Here is a 22,265-nt window from a genome sequence, read left to right on the forward strand (position 1 = left end):
AATTGTTTTAAATAGTTGCATACGAGAAAATAAAAAACCTTTTTTTCCGCCCTCGGAATTTTACTAACGTTTCAATTCAATGCTAGTACGAAACCAATTTGGTACGGGTTGTCTATAGCGTCAAGAAACATCAAATACCAAATTTTCCAAAACGATTTTTTTCTATTTTTAATACGTACATTTTTAATTGGTGTTTTTAAACTTGTAACTTATAATTGGGATATGTGTTTTACTTAGTTGTGCAATTCAGCCTACCTTAATATGTAGGTTTTTACTGCACTCATTGAATTCGTTTTTTGAGAAATGTGTGAAATCTACAAATTTGTAACAACACGAGGAATTCCAGTTTCCAACTTTTAGAAATTTTATAACGAAACTAAAAACTTGTGTCTGTAGAGTTTTGAAATGACGACAGGTGTTGGTTAAAAAAGGTGACTTAGCGTTTAATAATTACATTTCAAAACACTGATATTATACCATTTTGTGTCCTTCGCCTGTACCGGGTACAGACTACCGTAACATTGACAATGACAGAGCGGGAAATAATAAAACGATTTCTCCTAATATTGTCCGAATTAAACAGTATAGAATTCTGAAAGTCCTTTGGACAAGTATAATTCAATTTCTACATATATGAATGTCAGTTATGTTTTTTTTCGGAGGTAAAGGATATTAAATTTAAGACAATAGACAGTATTTTTAGCTCAAACACATTTACATGATTATATGGTTATGGCATGTAATATAAAGAATTACTAAATTATTAAATTACTGACCAATTAAGCCAGAATTCAGTTTAAAAAATGAATCTGGGTAGTTTTTGCCACAAAACCAGTTAGCGAATAGAGTTGTTTCACCTGCTATCATGATGCCTCAAGTTGTTTCACTTATAAACTACTTAACCTTGGGTTGTTTTGCCTACATTTCCATTGTAATTTGCAACTCATCATTTACAATTGGAATGATGTTTTAGTTAACAGAAATACTCAATACGGAAAGTGAAATTTGAAAAATTAAGTGAATAATTATAATATGGTAAGTCAATATAATAATTACCTACATATATCAAATCACAATAAGTGGACTTAAATTTAACCTCCAGTAGCACCTAATATATGTAAAAGATGTGAACTAGAATTAGATGAGAATATATTTTGTATTTTCTCTTTTGTGAAACATAATTTTTTTTATATTTTGTTTAATTTGTTTGTTCATTTGCTTGTTTGTTTTTTTATTTAATATTAATTTTTTTATTCCGATTTTTATATGGGTAACTGTCACTTATAATATAATTAATAACAATGGAATTTTTTTATATTTAATTTTATTTTAGCAACAATATATTCATAGGAACACATTCGTAGATTCATACATACACATTCATTCATGCATACTAATTCTTACATTCAAACATAAAACAGTACTAAACTTTTTGCCCAATCAATCATATCATCACCATGCTATGCCTGAATATTAACTTGGAATGTGATACCTGCAGAAAAAAATATGATTTCATTTCTTTCCATCCTTAACTTAGTCTAAAAAGTTATGAAAAATATTAAGGAGCCCATTAAGTCCAAAATTTAGATTACATAAAAGGAATAAATCAAAATAGCAATTGCCAGTTGTCCAATCCATTTGATTTAGATCTTGTTCCCATTTCGCCTTAGCTGTCAAATTCGGTACAATAAAATTATCCCCATTTCGCCTTAGTAAAATTTGGAGTGAACTAAGGCGACATGGGAACTTGTGTAATCATGTGATTTTAAGTGCAAGTTGTGTTTTTATAGCATTTAAACCTAATATACACATGTATATGTAAATCTTTGTATTGCTTGTTGATATTTTTTGTCAATTTATTTATTTTTATTTTGTGATGTGTTTAAGTGGTTTTTGTCTTAATATTTTTTTTATGAATGGCCTTTTCATTTTCTGTTTTAAATCACCTTTTTTATGGATACTATTAAAGAACAAATTCAAAATAAATATGATATGACTGACAACTTTGATAGCAACTTAACTCAGAGAAGCACATCCAAATATTTATAAGCATAAAACAATGAAGAGGCAAATTAAATTGTTCATATGAAACATACAACAAAGAATGAGCAAAATCGTAATAAAAGCATGATTCCTGCAGAACAAAATTAAAAACAACAGCAGAAAACAGTATCAGGCTGAGGTCAGCGGGCACAATTGTGAAGGTTCATAGACCATGTATAACAATCAGTGAAGCTTCGAGATGGTGGGGCTGCATCTCCAAAGTCCAAGTCTTTTAAATCTCCGAAGTGATTTTGTCTTTATGTATAAGTTAATTCTCAATTATATGTGTACATGTTTAATCAGTACTTCGATAGTAACTATTCAATCATATACATATACAGTCATTAGATTTGTTTTTAAAAAAAATCATATCTCATTTTCGAACTTTTTTTTTTTTTTATTAGTCCCTAAATTGTATGTGTACTAAAATATGAAACAAATTTATATATATTATCAGTATTTTTTTAAATGAATTTTTATTAAGACCAATCATAACTTGAAAAAGTATTCAGATATTTTAAATTAGTGGCTTAAAAAAGAAAAAAAAAGCCTATAAAAATTGATTTTGTAATTATTTTGCCTTAATCATTCTAACAACACCACATTTGTTTAGTGTTTTGTTTTTACAAGATAAAAATATGAAAATTCCCATTTCGCCTTAGTACTTTTTTATCTATTTTTAACTGTTATTCACAGCTAAGGCGAAATGGGAACACACCCACAAAACACTACATGCTATCGAGGATGAATCTCGCTGTTGCACAAAATAGAAAAGTACACTGGCATAGTTTTTGGGAGTAATGAGAAACCTCCATGTGATATCATCTATATACAGAAAAGGACAACTTCAAAGCACCAAGCTGTGAAATGTGAATTTCTTTGATATTTCTAATTGCTTTTTCAGTCATATTTCTCAAAACTTTCAAGTAAGTTACATGTAGTTTTTTCAATTTAATATCTCAAGAAGTTTAATTACCGATTAATTTGTTTAACAAATTTTAATTCGATTATAATTTTTAATTATAACAAATTAACAACTATAAAGTTCTTGATCTTATAAAAACATCATTTTTTATATTAAACAATTTATCAAGCCATGCTTGTTTATTCAATTAATTTAATTGCAAAACTGATGAATTGCTCACAGAAACTTTTTTTTTCCGGAAAAACTTTTCTTTCCATATTTTTAATTCTTGTCAATAAACCATTTTCTTCATGTATATGCATGGATGTGCTGTCTCACAAAAAACAACATTTGGCCAATCATGTTAACAGCCAGGTAAACCACAGTTCAACACTGAATCAGTCATCAAACTTTAATACAGTAAAAAGCAGAAAACATGAAAGATACAGCCATAGCTATTATGCAAATGATCAAAGCAAACTTACACAAAACATTGAAAATTTCAAACAATTAATGGTAAGCAGGCATTCCGTAGATTTTTTCTAAATATAGCAGTTTACATGAAATGTCACAAATCAAGATTTTTCTGTAAATTAAAAGTATATTTTAGTTTGAGCTATTGGATCTTTAATATCATTCACTAGTATGAAGTCACAAAGACAAAATTCTTTTCATTTTCTGTTTTTAAGGCGCAACACAGTTGATCACATGGTTTCAGTTCAAATGTGTTATTTTCTTTATATATGATGATAAGAGGATGAATGACAATATAGAATAAATGTTTGTAGTGTCTGTTGACTGTTTAAAATGTTTATAAGATTTACACTGTGCCGTATCAAAGGAATCCAATGTTAGATTTTTCTACTTTCAGTTTCATGTAAATGTAAACACAGATAAATGGGTGATAACTCAAAAATAACTATGGTATGCAATGTTCGACAAAATTGGCATTACAATGGATAAGAAAAAAAAATGTGTGGATAAGAAAGATAAAATCAGTATTGAAATTCATATATTTTAATGGAAACCATAATCAACCCACTTACCAGGTATATTTTATTTTTTTCTTTTCCTTTATTATATATTTTATATATACCCCCATACACAGAAATCTTCATTGTTTAACACAAATTTCATATTGAGAGAAAACAACTCACTTTAGAAGGCGAAACAACTCAGTACCCAAAAAATCAGGTGTGGAATAAAACCTCAAATTAAGGTTTTCTGGGAAGGTCTAAAACGTGGAAGAGTTAAAAACACGGAAGGGTTTTTGACAATTTCAAAGGTCATACCTTAAGGGGGGGGGGGGGGCAAACATAATTTTGTCTTTGATCTTTATTTCATTAAAATTCGTAAGATAAGCTCTAGTTAATTTCCTTTTATATATTCTGAAATCTGATGGTTTTAAGTTTATTTTACAGAATCATCGGTGAAAACCACAAGCTTGACCAGAAGGGTGCCCTATCAGAATACAGCTGGCAAAACTTTGACTCTGTTTTCAATTTTCACAAATTTATAAAAAGCTCTGGTCAATAACCATTTATATATTCTGAAAGACAATTTTATTTTCAGTGACAGTGTGATGAAAAAAGTCTTTTTTGCAAAACCATGAATGGAAAACACTATCTTGACTGAAAGGGTGCCCTGTCAATTTGTTTTGTCTGTTTGTTTGTTGGGGTTTAACGTCCGAGCAGCAATATTTCAGCTATATTCAGACGATGAACATGAAGTTGATGATAAAATGAACATGAAATGATGAAATGAAAAAGGGATGGGACACAAGGGCAACAGGGCCGACAAATTTAGATTACCACCAGAAAAAGGGAGGGATGGGTAGGGTCGGGCAATTTAGCCTCCTGTGGTGGAGCCCTATGGTTCCTACTCATATCGAATACCACAGCAGGGTTCTTTAACGTGCGAGGAACGTGGCATCTTTCCCAACACGGTGCACCACTATGGTTTGCAGTCAGGTTTTCCGTATTATAGCCTGACAACCCCAGCATGTAAGAAGCCAGGGGTACCCCATTCCACCACCTGGGGCACACATCCCAGTTGCTCTGTGGGCAGAGTGCCTAGTTCCCGGCTAGGTTTCTAAGCACTATTTAGTCGCTTTTTACGACAAGCTTAGCGCTGCTGCAGGCCTATTCTTTTGACACCCGGACCTGCACGGGGTGTGCCCTGTCAGAGTATGGTGTCTGCAAAAGTTTTTTACTTTGATTTCAAATTTTTCAATTTTCAAAAAAGCTTGTTTAAAAACAATTTAAAGTTTCTATCATCGATGATATCGACTTTTGGTTTGGAAATATAGAACAAGGCCTTGAAAAGGCAATTCAAGAAGTTTTTCCTAACTGTCCTTTCATGTTTTGTTGGAATCACTTAAAAGAAGATTCTAAATTTGGTTGAAAGGAAAGGTTTACAATTACTGCTTCCAACAAAGCATTTGGAGTGTTAGTTTTGCTGAGACTGGGGTATTGATTTTTCACTGCTTTGGTTGCAGATTTCAATTCATATAGGAATCAAGAAACAAGATCAAATTAAATGTTAGTGTTTTCTACTGAATTATCAATTGAGATAAATTTACCCCAAGAAACTGCATGACAACTTTGCACGTTTCAGACATTTACACAAGATAAAACATTAATTATTGTTTGCTGGAGTGAAGAATGTTCAATCCGTATTCTGTCTTAAATTATTGTTACGAAAAGCTGAGTAAAATACATGTACTTGCACGTAACCAAATTTTCAATATATTTTGATGATTTTGACAATTATTTTCTCTTGAACTGGTATCATTTTTGTTTGAATTGATACGGGAAGAGAGATAATTCTCGTCAAAATACCTCTGAAAGAGGGAGTACAATCTGGATCTGGGGTGATGCCTGGAAATGAGAGGGTGACTTCAGTTCGCTTTTGATGTCCTGTTAGGGCGAGGTGAGTGACCTCAGGGTGACCCATTTGCCCAAATGGTTTTTTAGCGAAGGCCCTGATTTTCATAAAAGACAACTAAAATTTGGTTTGTCTGAAGGTAGCATAAACAGGTCTATTTCATACAAAGTCATCACGAATTTTCACTATTATAGTCACTTGAGCAGACGGTATGAACATACAAGTTTCTAAAATGTTTTAACATACATGTATTAATATCAGAGTGTGAGCCTTTTCCCCAAAATTTTTTTTTGGAATATTTTTGTGCCTACATTTTTCAACAAAATGGCGTATATTTATACTTAATGTTGCTGCCATGAATATATCAGTCTGACTTATATTGTCAGAGTAATCTACCTATAAATTTTTCAAAATTTGTATAAAAGTTCTTTCAGGCTTATACAAATGTATCCTTCATTAAGTTCACACCTAATTAGATTTATCTAAATTTAGTTAATTAAAGGTACAAGATATATGTGTACATTACCAATAATTCTTCTAGAAGACTCTGCATGAACTATTAAACAGTTTGATTATATTTGATACATTAAACTTGTATCTACAGATTTCTAAGGGGCAATGGATGCAGCATGGTCTAATGGTGTTTATCCAGGAGATGTCCCCACAGATTTTGATGAAGTCAGAAAAAGAGAAGATAGAAGGGAAAGGATTAGTCAGTATTGGGACCTCTTGGTGTAAGTTTCCAATTAATCTAAGTAGATTAAGTATATTCTGTCATGATTAAAATATGACAAAAAAGGCAAGGTCTAGAAGCTACACAGAACAACTTAGTACTATACATGTGGAAGCCATTTTATCAGCTTGGGTAATTAAAGGTGTGAAAACTAAACCTAAATCATTAATCAAAGTGTCATTTCAGGTAATTACAGGTAATTACAGGTAATATTTATGTCATCACTAATTAGGTAGTCGTGATTACAAATAGCACTGATTGAATTTGGGGGATGTTCCTAACTCGAAATTAATGGAAGCATCAAGAAGATAAAATGAAAACAAATTACTATCCCATGAACTCAAACTCAGAAAATGCATTATTTTTTATGTCTGTACAAATGTCAAGCAACAGAACTTTTTGAAAGCAAATGGAAAGCAGCATATCCTACAACTTACGAAATTTAATAGAAAGTAAGCAATTTCCAATGATCAAATCTAACTTGGACCAGCAACAAAATAAATCCAGAACTCTTTGAACTTCAATTTTTCAAACTCCTGATAACTCAAACACATTTCAATAGGCCATTGGAGTTCGAACTGCTGACTGTATTGTAAATGAAAGGCTGGATTTGATTCTGGAATTTGTGACTTGAACAGTTTTAGAATAAGGGGCCAGGAAAAAATCCTTTCCGGTGTCTGGGTGATGATTTGAGTATAAATGTTTGGATCTTAGAAATTATACCACAAGCTGCCATTCCCCCGAAGGAAGGCTGGGATTCATTGATTTTTGAGGTTGTGACTTGTAATGTATAGGAGTAAGGGACTAAAAAGGGACCAGTTCCATTAAGGTCAAATTCTTATTCTGTGTCAAATGTTTAACTGCAGTTTACATTCAGAACTGTATCAAGCCTTAATGATGTGTCTAAACTTGCCCCAAATGTTATGGGCTCTACCTCTGATTTGTAACAAGCTGTACCCTTCAAAGTATTATATTTTTTATTTTAGCGTGGACCAAGAACCCAGAGTGACTAAGGTATTATTATCATGTTTATTATAGAAATATACTATTTGCTTGTGAAAAATAGGTCATATAGTGGTTATACTCTAGTAAGTGGTATCATGTTGTCTTGATAGCATTGTTGCCATAATCAATTGATGTGTTGACGAAAATTAATGTTTAGAAAATAAGTATTGTGGTGTAACTGTTTTGATTTTGCACATTTTTCATCATCAGTATTAAATAGCTTTATAAGTATACATGTAACAGCAGTAGAAGATAAAAAAAAACTAACATAATTCATTTATCCAGACTGGCTCAATGCTTTCATTCATTTTGTATTTCTGAAATTAATCTTACTTGATTCTTTTAACTTAAGATAAAGGTACATTACAGGGGACATTACTCCAAACAATGCTATATTGCAGGGGACATTACTCCAAACAATGCAAGATCTGAAGGATGAAGGGAACATCCTTTTCAAAGAATGTCATTATGACATAGCATGGATGCACTACAGAAATGCTTTGTTTATAGCACGCATTCTCAGCACTAGATTTTATCATGAAGTTGATAAAGAATTCTTGTCAACCTTGTTTTCTAACCGGGCTTTCTGTTGTCTTAAAAAAGTGAGCATTTATTTAGTTCTTGTGGTATTTTTGTTATTACTAGAATTGATAGATAGAAATGCTTCTCATGCTTGGACATGCCACCAGGTGGTACTTTTTGGTACAGAAGAAAACAGTTAAAAAGCAATAGCTAAGTTTCTAGTTGACAAGACTCAATGTCAGATGTGTAACTAAATTTATAACTTTTATATACATTTTAATTGATGTCAAATGGTTAAGCTTATATAATTGGTTGCCTTATGAACTTCTGCTGTTGTAGTAGATAAAATGGATAAGTCAAATTATACAAGTAGCATGAAAACATTTAGATGAATGTCCATTATAATTTTTATGGAAATTCTTCAAATAATAAGTTAACTTTTCATTCAAGCTTAATTAACTTTTGTTTGACAGGATATGTATCAAGAAGCTATACAGGACTGTGAATCTGGTATGTAAAAATATATCTTATTTCTATTGATACATGCTAAATTGAATCTCATTTCCATTGATACATGCTACATGTACATTAAATCTCATTTCCATTGATACATGCTAAATTAAATCTCATTTTCTTGTTTTGTCCTGTTGTCTGTTACAGATATTGATGAGACCGAACCTTATTCTGTTTTACTTTGAGCAATGTTTACTGTAGATTTTAGCTTCCAGTCTGGCATATGATACATGCACATAAAAGATTAGGCAAACATTTTTTGTCTACAATACTTTTGCTTTGCTTTACTTTGCAAACATATTTTATATTATGATAGAAAAGTACTGGTTTGCTATAGTTCAAAGTGTGTCCTGATTTGTATGGTTTTTAATGTATACATGCTTTTATTTTCAGCTATACGCATTAATGAAAACAATATAAAAGCATACTACAGACAAGTTTTAGGACTAAAAGCCCAGAAAAAGCAAGCTGAAGCTCTAAAAGTTGCTGAAATGGGTTATTTAAAGCAACCAGCTGTAAGTTACCATAGAACAAATGTAATCTTATTTTCTGCATGACATTTCATTTATAATTAGGGCCCATTTCAAATAGTGGCACACTCTATATTGAGCAGTCTGTCTGTTCCTCTGTCTGTAACAAGTTTTGTCAAGGCTGTGACTTTGTTGTTTTCCAGATTTTTTGGTCCCCTTGCATCTTTTTCACTTTTATTGTTTTTTAATGTAACCAATTGTGACTGTACTGTAATTTTTTTGTTGAGAAGCTTTTATGTTTCACAATTTGGTATCTGTATTGGTGTCCTTATGATCTTGAACTTTGATATTTGACATTTTAGTATCTGTATTGGTGTCCTTATGATCTTGAACTTTGATGTCAAATTTTTGTATTCTTTTTCCTTTTTTGCACTAAATTGTAACATTTTTGTTATGTATAATCTGATTTTAAAATTTAGCATGTGGTTACAGTAGGACTGTATAAACAAGTGTTCACTAGATATATAATTAATAGTGGGGCCCACAGAGATGGAGTCCATTTCACAATATCTGGTTTGATCTTTTTTGTTGAAATCTTTGTTTAAGATGTATGCAGAATAATGTTTTACATTCTAAAGTAAAAAAAAAATTGATCTTTTTCCCCTGTTTTTGTGTTTAATAATGCATTTTTCAACAAGTGCATTTCTTTTAATGTGTAAATTCAGTTGTGATTAAGTTTCCTGTTTGTGCAGGTTTTTAAAGACATTGTAGAGGAACTGAGAGAGGTAGTTGTCCAGCAAACAAAAACATATAAAACTCAGGTCTCACTTAATAAAGCTACAACCATCACTGATGTACCAGATCCAGATTGGCTGAAGGGGACCAATGTCAAGATTACTCAGGTATGTACCAGATCCTGATTGGTTGAAGGAGATCTGTGGCAAGGTTACATAGTTATGTAGGAAACTTTTGAAATAATCGTTTACTTCTATTAACTATATATGATGTACTGTTAATGTCTGGAAGATTTGAGACATTTAACCCTGAAATTATTCTTCAAGTAAAACATAATAAGATGAGCTGAGTGGTTGTCATTAAATAATGAATGTCTGTGATCTATAGTGTTTGTTTAAGGTTTCTACATAGTACAGTGCACCCTCAATCTATTGTCCGTCATTTTACTGCATCCCTCACTTTTCACTAAGTTCATTTGTACCAATTTCCTGCATTGAAATTCCCTTGTTAATCTGCCAAATCTGCATATTGCCATCTGCAATATCTTCACTATCAAGTTAAAAAGTCAATAATTAACCCAGTTAACCCAGGTAACATCACATAATCACTTATGATCTGCATGTGTATCATACACCACCCCTGGTTGATGGCATCATGGTCACTGATTTTACGCTAATGAGGGGTTTAGTAGGGTGACATGTTTTACAACAGTTTTAATTTGTAAATTGATTAATTTTCAACAAAATAGTTACAGTCACTAAAGATAAATCATACATAAAAACTTGAATTAAAAGTATTGCAGCCAATACTGACAGGATGCTTGCAATTAGTACATGTTGATAATGACCAAGAAGTTGATCCTAGGTTCCAAAATAACTTTCTGAGTTTGTCAACTTTGACAGGGATCATTCAAGGTCAACTTAGCAATAGAGGTACTCTTCCTCTCTTACTTACAGTTGAAAGTAAATTCGAAATTCGTGCACCTTATTTAAAACAACATCATTTGAAATTATTGTCTGTTGTCTTTGAAAATCAGATTATATTTTTGCAACATTTATTGGATTAATGGATGTGACATAAGATGACACTTATATTACAGGTAATTTAACACTTTAACTTCTGGTTTTATCTTCCTCTCTTTATCACCATTTAAGTGCTTGACGGTTTAACAAGGGATTACACATACATTTTTATTCTCCAAAATTCAAAATGATTTTGATGTATTATCTATTTCAATTTCAGGGAAAAGAAAATATGAAGCAAAAGCCAAAAGAAACATTGAAATGTAAGTTTTAGTAAAATGGTAGTAATTCTTACCATGTTCTTTCTATTTTCAAACTGTTGTAAAAATAAAGAATCTTGCTTTGCAAGCATCAAATTTCTTGTCTTTTACAGTGTAATTTTAATTGAGACATGAAATAAATGAGTTTTATTATCTTGACTCTAGAAATATGTTATTCAGCTGCTTGCAGAGGAAGACTTAGTGTAATATAAAGTAAGATTAAGGTCATGACATATATTTTGCATAATATATAACAATCCCTCCACTCATTTTTATATGACTGCAAAAAATTTGCGTTCATATATTGGTATGGTGCTGTCATCATTTTATGTTGACACTTGGGTTTCATGGGATAACTTAAGTATTAGATGGTAGATCTTTATAAAAAAAGTTTTACTAGTTTACAAAACACAAAAGGAAGGTTGATAATAATTTTTTAGGTTATTGCCCTACCGTTTCTAGAATTACGGGCCAAAAAGGGGCAAGCATTTCATGGAATTTAGCTATATAACTCCAATAAAAGGAATGTCTATGATATTGTTCCACAATGATCAGACTTAAATCGATTTTTACTGTAACAACTCTTCAGAAATTAGACGCCAAAAGGTGGGCCAGAAATATGCATTTTCCTGATGTCCAGACAATAACTTGACTATTAATGAATGAATTTTTTTAGAATTGTATTACATGGTGTTCTAAAAATAATCTTTTTTAATTTTGGGTGTGATTTTAAAATTTTTTTATTGGATTTTTGAAAATCCTTGATTGCAAACAGATTTCAGATATCTCTTATAGTTTTGAGGTTATAAGGGACCTAAGGGGACCAAGCTCCAAAAAATGGAGGGTTTTTTTTTAGCAAATTTGATAAATTTTTTTTTACTGGATTCCATATGAAAATCCTAGACTAAGTACAAAGCTTAAAGAAGTATGCTTAGCAAATTAACCCTACCATTAACTGTTTTTGAGATAATGAGGTACAAAGTGATGCATGAATACACCCTGAAGCAGGCCTTCAAACTAAAATTGAATTTCAAAATATTGTGCAATATTGTGTCCAAATGAGTTGTTGTATCCATAATGAACTGTAAGTTCCTTTGTTTAGTGTGTGAAAAACTGATATTGTATCCACACTTGCCTCAAGTGAACAGAGTTCAATTGGCTGCAGTCATATTGTCATTTTTATTTTTCAATATGATGGATTAAAATGCACTGTTTTTTTTTTTTATTATGAGAAGATGATGTCGTCTTTAAATTACAATGCTTTTATCTCATAATTGTTACACAGTCAGTTATATAATAATATTTCCATGTTATATATTAAGCCTCAAAGAATAGCACCAAGTCTGTTAAAAGGAGTGTGATAACACCCATGTCTAATGGAGGGACAACAACAGAATCTGATAGTGATCACAGTGATGATAGACTGAGTGAAGATGAGACATTTGCCAGTACATTCCTTAATGTTAAAAATCCCAAACAGAATTTCACCAGGAAATCCATTCCACTTAAAGTAGGGGTTTCAAAGGTTAGTGAATAGAATAACAAATAGTCTTTACCATCATAAATTGTTAAAAGGTTCTTAATTTGTCACATTTTACTTATTATACCCCAACTCATTGGAGTGGGGGCTATATTGCAATCAGCTTGCCTGTCTAATCAGTTCTTCCATCCATCCATCCATCATCCATCCATTACACTTTTTTGTAACAGATTTCTTAGCTTCTAATAGAGGAAATGCTTAGATATTTAGTGTATTGCTTTTTTATGATGACTGGTATGGTGTCTCCTCTTTTCAGGTTCATGAGTCATCTACTTCCTGTTGCATAATGGAAATTTCTCAGCTCCTACTGGAGGGAATGCTTAGATATTTGGTGTATTGATTTTTCATGATAACTTGTATTATGTTTCCCCCTTCCAGGTTCATGACTCACCTACTTCCTGTTTACTGATTGTCTCAGTTTCTCCCTTTCCCAAGGTTGAATGGGAGTATTTTTAGCACAATGTAGCATGCAGTCTCTTGTTTTAAATTAAATTAGGTCATGGAAAGAAATATGACATGGAATAATTATATGGGTCCTGCATTGCTTTGTCAGTCTGGCCATCCCGTAACAATTATTGCGACTGTAAAAATAGGTATAATGATTTACATATAAAGAGATGCACATTAAATTCAGGGGGAAAATGGAAAAAGAGTTTAGTAAAAACTTTATTTTTACCTGCGTCGCCAAAGGCGGAAGCAGGTCTAGGAGTTGGGTCACTCCGTCCGTGTGTAACTCTTCCCGTTGTCATCGCAACTCATCTGAAACTACTCTACAGAAATTCCTGAAGCTTGGTATGGAGCAAAAACACTAAATGTAGTTATGTATATTGTCTGGAAATTAATTTTGATTTCCTAAATTTTTGTGGGAATTTATGCCACTTTGATCTTAGAAATTTGCCATAAATCATCATGCATCAGCTTCTCATTACAACTCCCCTGGAACTACCCAACAGAATTGGTATGTAGCAAGAACACTATATATAGTTGGACAATCTAATTCTTATGGGAGTTATGCCCCTTTGAACTTAGATATTTAATGAAAGGTTGTCGTTGCAACTTCTCTAGACCTACCCAGCATAATTTCATAAAACTTGATATGTAGCTTAAACACCATATGTTGTTGTGCATATTATCAGGAAATTTTGACTGTCTAATTTATATCGAAATTATGCCTCTTTTATTAGCCTGTCATCGCCACTTTTTGTAAACTACTTTAATGAATTTCATGGAACTTGGTATGTAGCAAAAAGACCATGTTTACTTCTGCATATTATCAGGAAATTTTGATTGGAGTTATGCCCCTTTGTACTTATATATTTACTGATTGCTTTTATTGCAACTCCCCTAAAACTACCCAACATAATTACATAAAACTTGGTATGTAGGAAGAATACTATATGTTGTTGTGCATATTATCAGGACTCTCATTTTCATGGGAATTATGTTTAGTAGTTCAGTATAACAGTCCATAACACTTTTTTCATTACATCTTTCTCAGCAGCTATAAATCACAGTAGTGCGATGCAGGTCCAGACTTCAATTGGTCTAGCTTGTTTATACATGAACACAGAATTATTGAAACAGATTTTGTGAAAGCAAAATCTCAAGAACTACACAAAATTTGAAACCCAGATTTTGTGCATGTACATACATACAAAGAAAATAAAGATGAATATTTCAAAGAGACAACAACTCCAAATTTGATGAATATTTTTTGTAAAGCTCATTTTTAAGTTGTTAGTATTTTTTAGGACTATTGTTAGCGACTTCTTGCACGGGTAATTTCAGTACTGTACATTCGTATATGTTTTGCATAATTATATATTACTACACTACCTTTTGCTGCTGCTGATCAGTGCACTATGACTAAAGAATACTATTTATAAATATTAATTATATGTCCTAGTTGAACAATTCAGCTCTAGGACCCTCTTATCAACCTATTTTATCTAAGAACATTTTGTTTGTATCAAATTTCTAATACTCACAACTGATTAATTTACTCCTATTTTCTGTTATAGTCAAAAAAGAATTCCATTGGTGACTTAGACAGTTTTTACACCACAGGTGTGTCTTTATATAGTAATTTTGATGTAATATGTTGAGGATCATTTATTGAAGGTATGGTTTAAACTAATGTTTACTCATTTGAGTAGCATTTGAGGTACTACTTGATGTTTGTTTTAGAAATAAGTACACATGTACATCACATATGAATAGCTTCCTACAAAAATTTAAAAAAAAAAATTAAAAGCTTAAATGAAAATACATTTTCTTCCATTTTCAATCATTCGTTGTTTTGTATCCATTTCAGCAAGGAGCACAAATGCGCTAAATACAAAGACAACAACTGAAATGGTCAGTGATCAGAAGCCAGTTACAAAACCTAGCTCTGAAAAGAAAACTGTGACATTAACATTAAGTGATATTCACAGTGTCAAGTTTCCATTAAATAGTTTTGATTTTAAGTTGGTGTGTCATATGTGTTTCAAGAAAACTGGAGAGGGCATCTATGGTTCTCAGTATGAAGATACTCAACACATCTGTGCACATGATATCCTTATAGTAAAGTTACGCCAGAAAAACAATAACAACTGGTTAAAAGTCCGACCAAGAATTGAGTCTAAATTTCAGCAGTATGGTGGATATAAGTTATGTACACATTTTCAGGGAGGAAGACCATGTAAAGTAAGGGAGGATCTATGTACATTTGCACATAATAAAGCTGAGGTTGAGCTTTGGACTCTGGATAAAGAAGGAGATTTTACTATCAGTGGTTACATCAATAAGCTTAAATCAATGGGAATCAGTAAGTTTATATGTGTCTATCTCTGGTACACCTAACTAAACTGAAAAACTCCACTATTAATTTAAGTTCTACTACTGGTACAGTTCACTGAACTGAGGCCAACATTTTTTTTATAATTTGTTTTACGGGACCGCCGACCCTATTTTAGCCAAAAATAAAATAAAAATAAAAGTATGTGAATGTTGTTTTATTTTTGTAAATTCCACCGACTGCTGGAATATTTGCAAGAAAATCCCTTGCTAAAAATAAAAGAAAATAGATCGCAAGTTTTCATTGGACAAGTAAAACAGAAGCGACCAATCAGCGATCGTTTTATTTTAGTAAGCTATCGGAAGCTGTTGGCATTTATCATTACTTAATGATAAACACTGAAAGTCAATGCCTGACCACAACAACAATGCAATCGAGGGTTGGCCTACTATTATTTCAAACTCTTTATTTTTTGGGGAATACAGAAAGGTGAATCTTTCTCTATCCGTCAACTAAATAATTGATGAGATTGTTGATGAGAAAGCTGCGATTGTCATAACAAACGTGTCTTGCTAGGTTCCACTTACATTTTTGTTATACAAGGATTAATTATATATTTAACTTCATGATTATGAAATAAATGCTTACTAACCAAACAACATTCTCGCACACTGCCCAACACACCAGAGTGCGATATTAGCTTAAAAGTTATGTCTAAATCTCAGCATATCTTGTAACACAGTAAAAACATTCTGCACATAAATTATTTACATTTTTCAAAGCAAGAGTCGTCCAACATTACACCTCTGCAATTGATACTGATGTAACCAGCTATTCCAAGACTAATTGCAAATTTTAAAAAAAATCATGTAATCTAGAAAATGCTCCTATCTAACAACCAAGAGATAAGATTATCCTCTATGGATAAATTAAAGGAATCACATTTATATACTGTACTGGATAAACATCTTGCCAATAAATTACCATTTTATCTGGCTTGGACAGCTGATGATTACTGGTCATTATAATAAATGTAGATGTGATTATTGTAAACAACACAGACCTTTAATTTAACTATCAAATTACATAAACTAAAGATTGATGGACAACACTGCACATCTCAGTTGCAGCTTTTTATCAAGATCATTTCACCTACCAATAAAACCATTATCAAAACACATTATATCAATAAGATGCCGACATCCAGTCATACCTAGGATATAATACAAATGTGATTCTCCAACTAATAACCCTAACTTATCAGTGACAATAAGGTCAAATGTGGCATGGGTTCTGATGTATTTACCTAGGCAAAAATATATTGTCAGAAGGGTCGAAATGTCCACAAATGACTTGAAATGCACATTCAAAACATTTTGGAAATGTAGTCAAAAACTTGGAAAGGGGTACAAATGTATTTACCCATCAAAAATATTCAAAAAATATTTTTCAGAAGTAAAAATTTGTGTGTATTCTCTGTTTCATTGTGAAAACAGTATCAATCAGTCTTAATAATTAAAGAAGTGAAATGTATATTAAAATTGGGTATCAAAAGCTTTTACTTTTCACACATTTAGAATATAGCAAAAAAAAATAAAATAAAAATGAAAAACAATTACTTAATTTTTTATTTTTTCCATCAACTCACCAAGATTTTCACTTTTATTTTATTTTTATTTGCTCCCCTTGATCCAATTTTTAAAAGAAATCCCATAAAACAGATCATATAAAAGTTTGCCTGAAGAACTCCACTATCATTGTAAGTATTACTACTGGTACACCTTACTGAACTGAAGAATTTCATTATTCCTATTCATTGCGGAAATATTGTCAAACTTACCTGTAAATGTATGAATATCAATGGGTTTGCAAAATGTGATCACATTTAACAAACTGGATAGTTTACTATTCTTTTTACTAGTCTTGCTTGAAATGGACAGATTTTATGTGGGCCGACACAAAACATGTCACAGGAGTTAGAATGTGTGGTGTCAAAGTCGATGTATTGTCTTTACCAGATGTTTCAAAAATTTGAAATAAAATCATGGATGGTATTTTGAATATCCCACATGTTAAAAAGTACTTTAGTGATGACACATGTGATGTTCTTCAAATTTTAGTTTCTACATAAAATGACCAGTGTGAATGGACATGTTTCGCACGAACATTTTAGGAGAGATGGAGAAATTGCCTGACCAAGACTCACTAGCCTTCGTTACCAAAATATAACTATTTGGGAACAGTGTAGTAGAGACAACTTGTGTACTGAATAAAATCCTCTTATTTCCTAAATTTTAGATCTCAGTTTTTATTATCATTCGTTTGAATTATTTTCTGATTCATATTTGTCATCATGTTTATTTGTATAATTTGTATGTGCAGTACTTATACATTTGAATTAAGTTGTATGACTATTGAAGTTCTTTGATACTAGGATAGATTCCCACAGCATATTGTTGGTGTGTTGTTAGGAAACTGCACAAGGAAGATCTCTATCATTCTTTGCATACCTTTTCTATAAGTCTCAATATTTTTTATTTTTCAGCATCTAGTGAGCAAATGTCATCTTTAGAATCAAAACTTAGACAGCTTCAGAAACAGGAGATACCAGGAATGAGCTATAGAAACAGAAAACCTGTGGAAATTAAACAAACTATTCCGCAAACTCCTCCAATTACACCAAAGGAACCTGTCAAGGAGGAAACTAAATCCAAATCTGATCCTGAGGAAAACAAAGTTCCCAGATTTGATGCTAAGGTTACAGCAAAAGAATCAGTTAAACGACTTCATGTGAGTGACCTACCTCCACCACAAGAGAGGAGACCACCACTACTACAAAATCCACCCAGACCACCAATGTCCCATCAATCAGCTATATATACTGGTCAACCTCTAATGTCTGGACCAATTATTAACCCATCAGGACCACCTGGGATGATGTATCAACCGATGCTACCTAACTTTTCCCAGCCTCCACCTCCCTTCAGACCATTGATGCACCCATCTTACCTGTCTAGGTTTGCTGTACCACCACCTCCTCTAAACAGACCTCCAGTATTTAATGCAGGTATGTGTTTCTACAAGTGGTAAGTTATATACCTCAAGTTCACAAGAAGATGTTATTAGTCATATTTCTGAAATACATGTATATGGTATATGTGTTAATTTAAGTGTGTCATGAGGGATAATAACAAAATTATTGAACTGATAAAATTTAGGTAGTAGACAAATTGATTAGTCAGAAGGAAAGTCTGTTAACAAATGGCAATATTAGAGTGAAAAACAGGAAACCACCACAATGGTCATGACTTATTACAAAAAGAAAGGTGGATTAGACCAGGTTTTATAACATGTTAAACCTCCCACTTCCATTACTGTTCATATATAACCAAGTCAAGATTTTCTTGTTGATAGTTGATCAATTTAAGGTACAGAAGGTAATGATAATAATTAGGTCTATGGTACCAACATTATTGTTCTAAGTAAACCTACAGGTAGCAAGAAATTACTATTATTACTCAAGAAGTCTGTCACATAAGTTCATTTAAGTTTACAGAAAAAAATCATCTGCCAAATAATTTTATGTTTTATATTGGTAGGTCCACCTAGACTTTCCCAGCCACCCCCTGTAAGAATGCCTGCTCCACAGCGTGAAGCCCCTAAGTTAGAACATAATCCTATGATCATAAGGCAGTCTGAGGAACCAAAGCCTGTAAGAATTAGTTTTCCATTTAGAGATACCCATGAATTCCGACTACTGTGTAAAAACTGTTGCTACCCGTGTGATTATGGGAAACTTCAAATGCAAGATATAATACATAAATGTGAAGAAGATATTTTTGGAGTAAGGGATAAAACTTCTAGATTTTATTACCATGTACGTGAGAGGAAAAATCACAGAGAATTCCTGGGTAGATATAAATTGTGTAATAGCTTTGTCTATAGAAATCCAACCCTTTGTATTTATGGACCTGAAGTTTGTAGTTTTGCCCACAATGAAATAGAGCAGAGTTTTTGGACACTAGAAAAAGATGAAAACTTTAGTATAACAGACTTTATCCTACAGAATCGTAGTCAGAGGTATACAATGATGGACATACTTCGCAAACATGATGGAAATTTCAGTTTTATTTGTAGAGCTTGTTTCAATCATATTCCAATGTTAATTAGTTTTCTATCAGAAGATAATAAGATGATGTGTAGTGGTGATCAGCGACATCCATGGCTCCCATCTAAAATCCTTGCTCATTTCGGTATAGATGGAACCATAACTATGATCAATAGTAGAGGGTTTCTACATAAAACAGCTTTCTTTAAATTATGTAAATGGTTAAAGTACTGCAGAAATAGTAGGACTGGGGACTGCAGGTTTGCTCATAGTTTTGTTGAGAGAGATATTTGGATGCTAGAAAGAGATTCAGGATTATCCCAAGAAGAAATTGTCAATGAAGTGAATAAAATATTGTCTGGTCTAGAGAGAGAGCAGCAAACTAAAGCACAGCCAGTGACTCCATCTCCACCAACATTGGCATCTACTATTAAATCATCAGCTGGTCAACCGATGAAGGAACAGAAAAAGATGACTGCAGAAAGTACCGAGTTTGATGAAGATGCATGTCCCTGGGTGATATTACAGATCTGTTCTACTTGCTGGAAATCTGGACAGAAAAGTATTCAAGATGGTAGTAAGGATCGTTGTGCCAAGTTACATGCAAATTGGTCTGCCAATAAGATACTTTTGTTAGCTAAAACTAATAAGGAAATAAGACCATTACCTACAAAGATTCCTAAAGGGTTCCGTTTCATAATGTGCAAAGGAATTCTAGAAAGAAATAAATGTGCTTATACTGGCCAAGGATATTGTAGCTTTGCTCACAGTGAGGAGGAACTCAAGATCTGGCAGTGGATGTGTGCTCACGAAGGTAAATGTCTTACAATTCTGTGGTATGACAGATGGTACATGCAAATGTCTTACAATTCTGTGGTATGACAGATGGTACATGTGCATGTAAGTGTCTTACAATTCTGTAGTATGACAGATGGTACATGTACATGTAAGTGTCTTACAATTCTGTGGTATGACAGATGGTACATGTACATGTAAGTGTCTTACAATTCTGTGGTATGACAGATGGTACATGTAAATGTTATTCATGTTATTACAGTTAAAATTGTACATGTGATAATGTCATTAACAAGTCCCCATTGTTTGTCTATATATAATATATATGTACTAGTAAGTTCTTATAAGTTATTTTATTGTTTTCTCCTCAACTGGACATTAGTACACGTAATTTGAGCAATAATTAATTCAATACATATAGACAATGAAGGCTAAATATAGAATATACCCTTATTGGAAACATTCAGAGATATTGTTTGTCTTTTGAGAGAAATTGCATAAGAGTTTCACATCTAATGCATACTTGTTAACCTTTGATACAGTTCATGTGGGAAAATCTTCCCATCTGACCATGTCTCCTGTGGGAGATTTTTTATGTATAAGCCAATTTTTTTGTACACATTCGTGTGTGTGGTGGGGGGGGGTTAACATGTATAAGTATGCAAACACAAAGAACTGAACAAATCTTAATAATTGGCACAATTAAAGGATACATACATTTTACTTTCAAAATAAATTAGTAGATTTTTTTTTATATAGTGAAGACAACAGATGAGTTGTATAAGAAAAGTAAAGAATCTCAGGAGAGCAGGGCAGAGAAAAACAAGATAGCATCTGGAGAATCTGTGGTGACAGTACAACACAATAAGGTGGTTCTACCAACCCACATCAAAGCCAGTATCCACTACTGTCCCTACTGTGGAGTCCAATGTAACAGTCAGAAACAATGGGATGAACACTGTGCTTCAGAGAAACATAACTTTAATGTCAATTCAGACAAAGAACATCAGTGGAACTATAGACAACCACCTTGGGGATTATCAGCTGTTAATTATACTCTCTGTCCACAGTATGTTACTCTCTCAATACCAGTAATCTTTATATTCCAAGCCTGATTAATTCAATCTTATTATTCTGTTTAAAAAATATAATTATACATTATACTGCTAGTTGTGTACCTTTTTGAAATGGATTTTATAGAAATAAATAATGTAAAATTCCACTAAATGGTAATCCACCAGCCCAATAAAAATGTTTTTTGCCTCCAGTACAATATATCTTTTAGCAACATTCTGTTTCTCTTTTTCAGGCATACTAACGGTAACAAATGTCAGTATTCAAATGTACCTGACATGTACAATCTGTGTCAGAATGCCCATAGCCAGGAAGAATTAGATGAATGGCGTGAACGATATGAGTGGAGACAAATGAAGCGTGATATGGCACGGCAAGAACAAGTTTTCTCCTTCATGGATCAGTTAGTTGAGCAGTATGAAAGTGAAGATTCTAGTGTCAAAGTTGTAAGTTGTTTTAACATGACTGCAAATTAATTGCGCTTGAATAATGTTATGGTGGTGTCATCCATGTCATCCTCTGTATCGTCATCATCTGTAGACACTTGGTTTTCATGCAATAACTTGAACATCAGTTGGTTGATCTTTAGGAAATTTTACAACAAGGTTTCAAACTACAAAAAGAAGGTTGATAATGAAATTTTCAAGTCTTAACCCACAAAAATCAAAACCATTTTGTTGAACAATATCATAGACATTCCTATGATATAGTTAAATTCTATGAAATACTTGTTTTTGGTCCCTAATTCTAAAAATGGATACGGCCATAACACCAAAAATCAGAAATTAGGGGCCAAAAGGGGGACCAGAAACAAGCATTTATCCTAGGTTCAGACAATAACTTGACTGTTAATGTATGAATCTCTTAAATTGTATA

General features: G+C 32.4%; 1 protein-coding gene across 2 annotated transcripts in view; it reads left to right on the plus strand.

The window, feature by feature from the left end:
- The first annotated feature begins 288 nt into the window (after positions 1 to 288).
- LOC148618605 (3'-5' exoribonuclease HELZ2-like) overlaps positions 289 to 22,265 on the plus strand; it is a 45,416-nt gene continuing 23,439 nt past the window's right edge. Inside the window, exons 1-16 of one of the 2 annotated variants that reach the window (XM_088577678.1) lie at positions 301 to 431; positions 3,819 to 3,996; positions 6,438 to 6,567; positions 7,553 to 7,580; positions 7,973 to 8,173; positions 8,567 to 8,603; positions 9,000 to 9,121; positions 9,829 to 9,978; positions 11,054 to 11,096; positions 12,416 to 12,618; positions 14,655 to 14,700; positions 14,948 to 15,442; positions 17,958 to 18,479; positions 19,012 to 20,334; positions 21,075 to 21,384; positions 21,625 to 21,835. In XM_088577678.1, the coding sequence (XP_088433804.1) occupies positions 6,452 to 6,567; positions 7,553 to 7,580; positions 7,973 to 8,173; positions 8,567 to 8,603; positions 9,000 to 9,121; positions 9,829 to 9,978; positions 11,054 to 11,096; positions 12,416 to 12,618; positions 14,655 to 14,700; positions 14,948 to 15,442; positions 17,958 to 18,479; positions 19,012 to 20,334; positions 21,075 to 21,384; positions 21,625 to 21,835 (3,807 nt within the window). In that variant the 5' untranslated portion in view covers positions 301 to 431; positions 3,819 to 3,996; positions 6,438 to 6,451. Of the gene's footprint in view, positions 432 to 3,818; positions 3,997 to 6,437; positions 6,568 to 7,552; positions 7,581 to 7,972; positions 8,174 to 8,566; positions 8,604 to 8,999; positions 9,122 to 9,828; positions 9,979 to 11,053; positions 11,097 to 12,415; positions 12,619 to 14,654; positions 14,701 to 14,947; positions 15,443 to 17,957; positions 18,480 to 19,011; positions 20,335 to 21,074; positions 21,385 to 21,624; positions 21,836 to 22,265 lie in introns of both variants that reach the window. The other variant, XM_088577677.1, reaches the window with a different exon arrangement.

The sequence above is a fragment of the Perna viridis genome, chromosome 4, assembly GCF_037379345.1.
Source record: "Perna viridis isolate PV_CMFRI_1.1 ecotype Kerala chromosome 4, ASM3737934v1, whole genome shotgun sequence".
Lineage (NCBI taxonomy): Eukaryota > Metazoa > Mollusca > Bivalvia > Mytilida > Mytilidae > Perna > Perna viridis.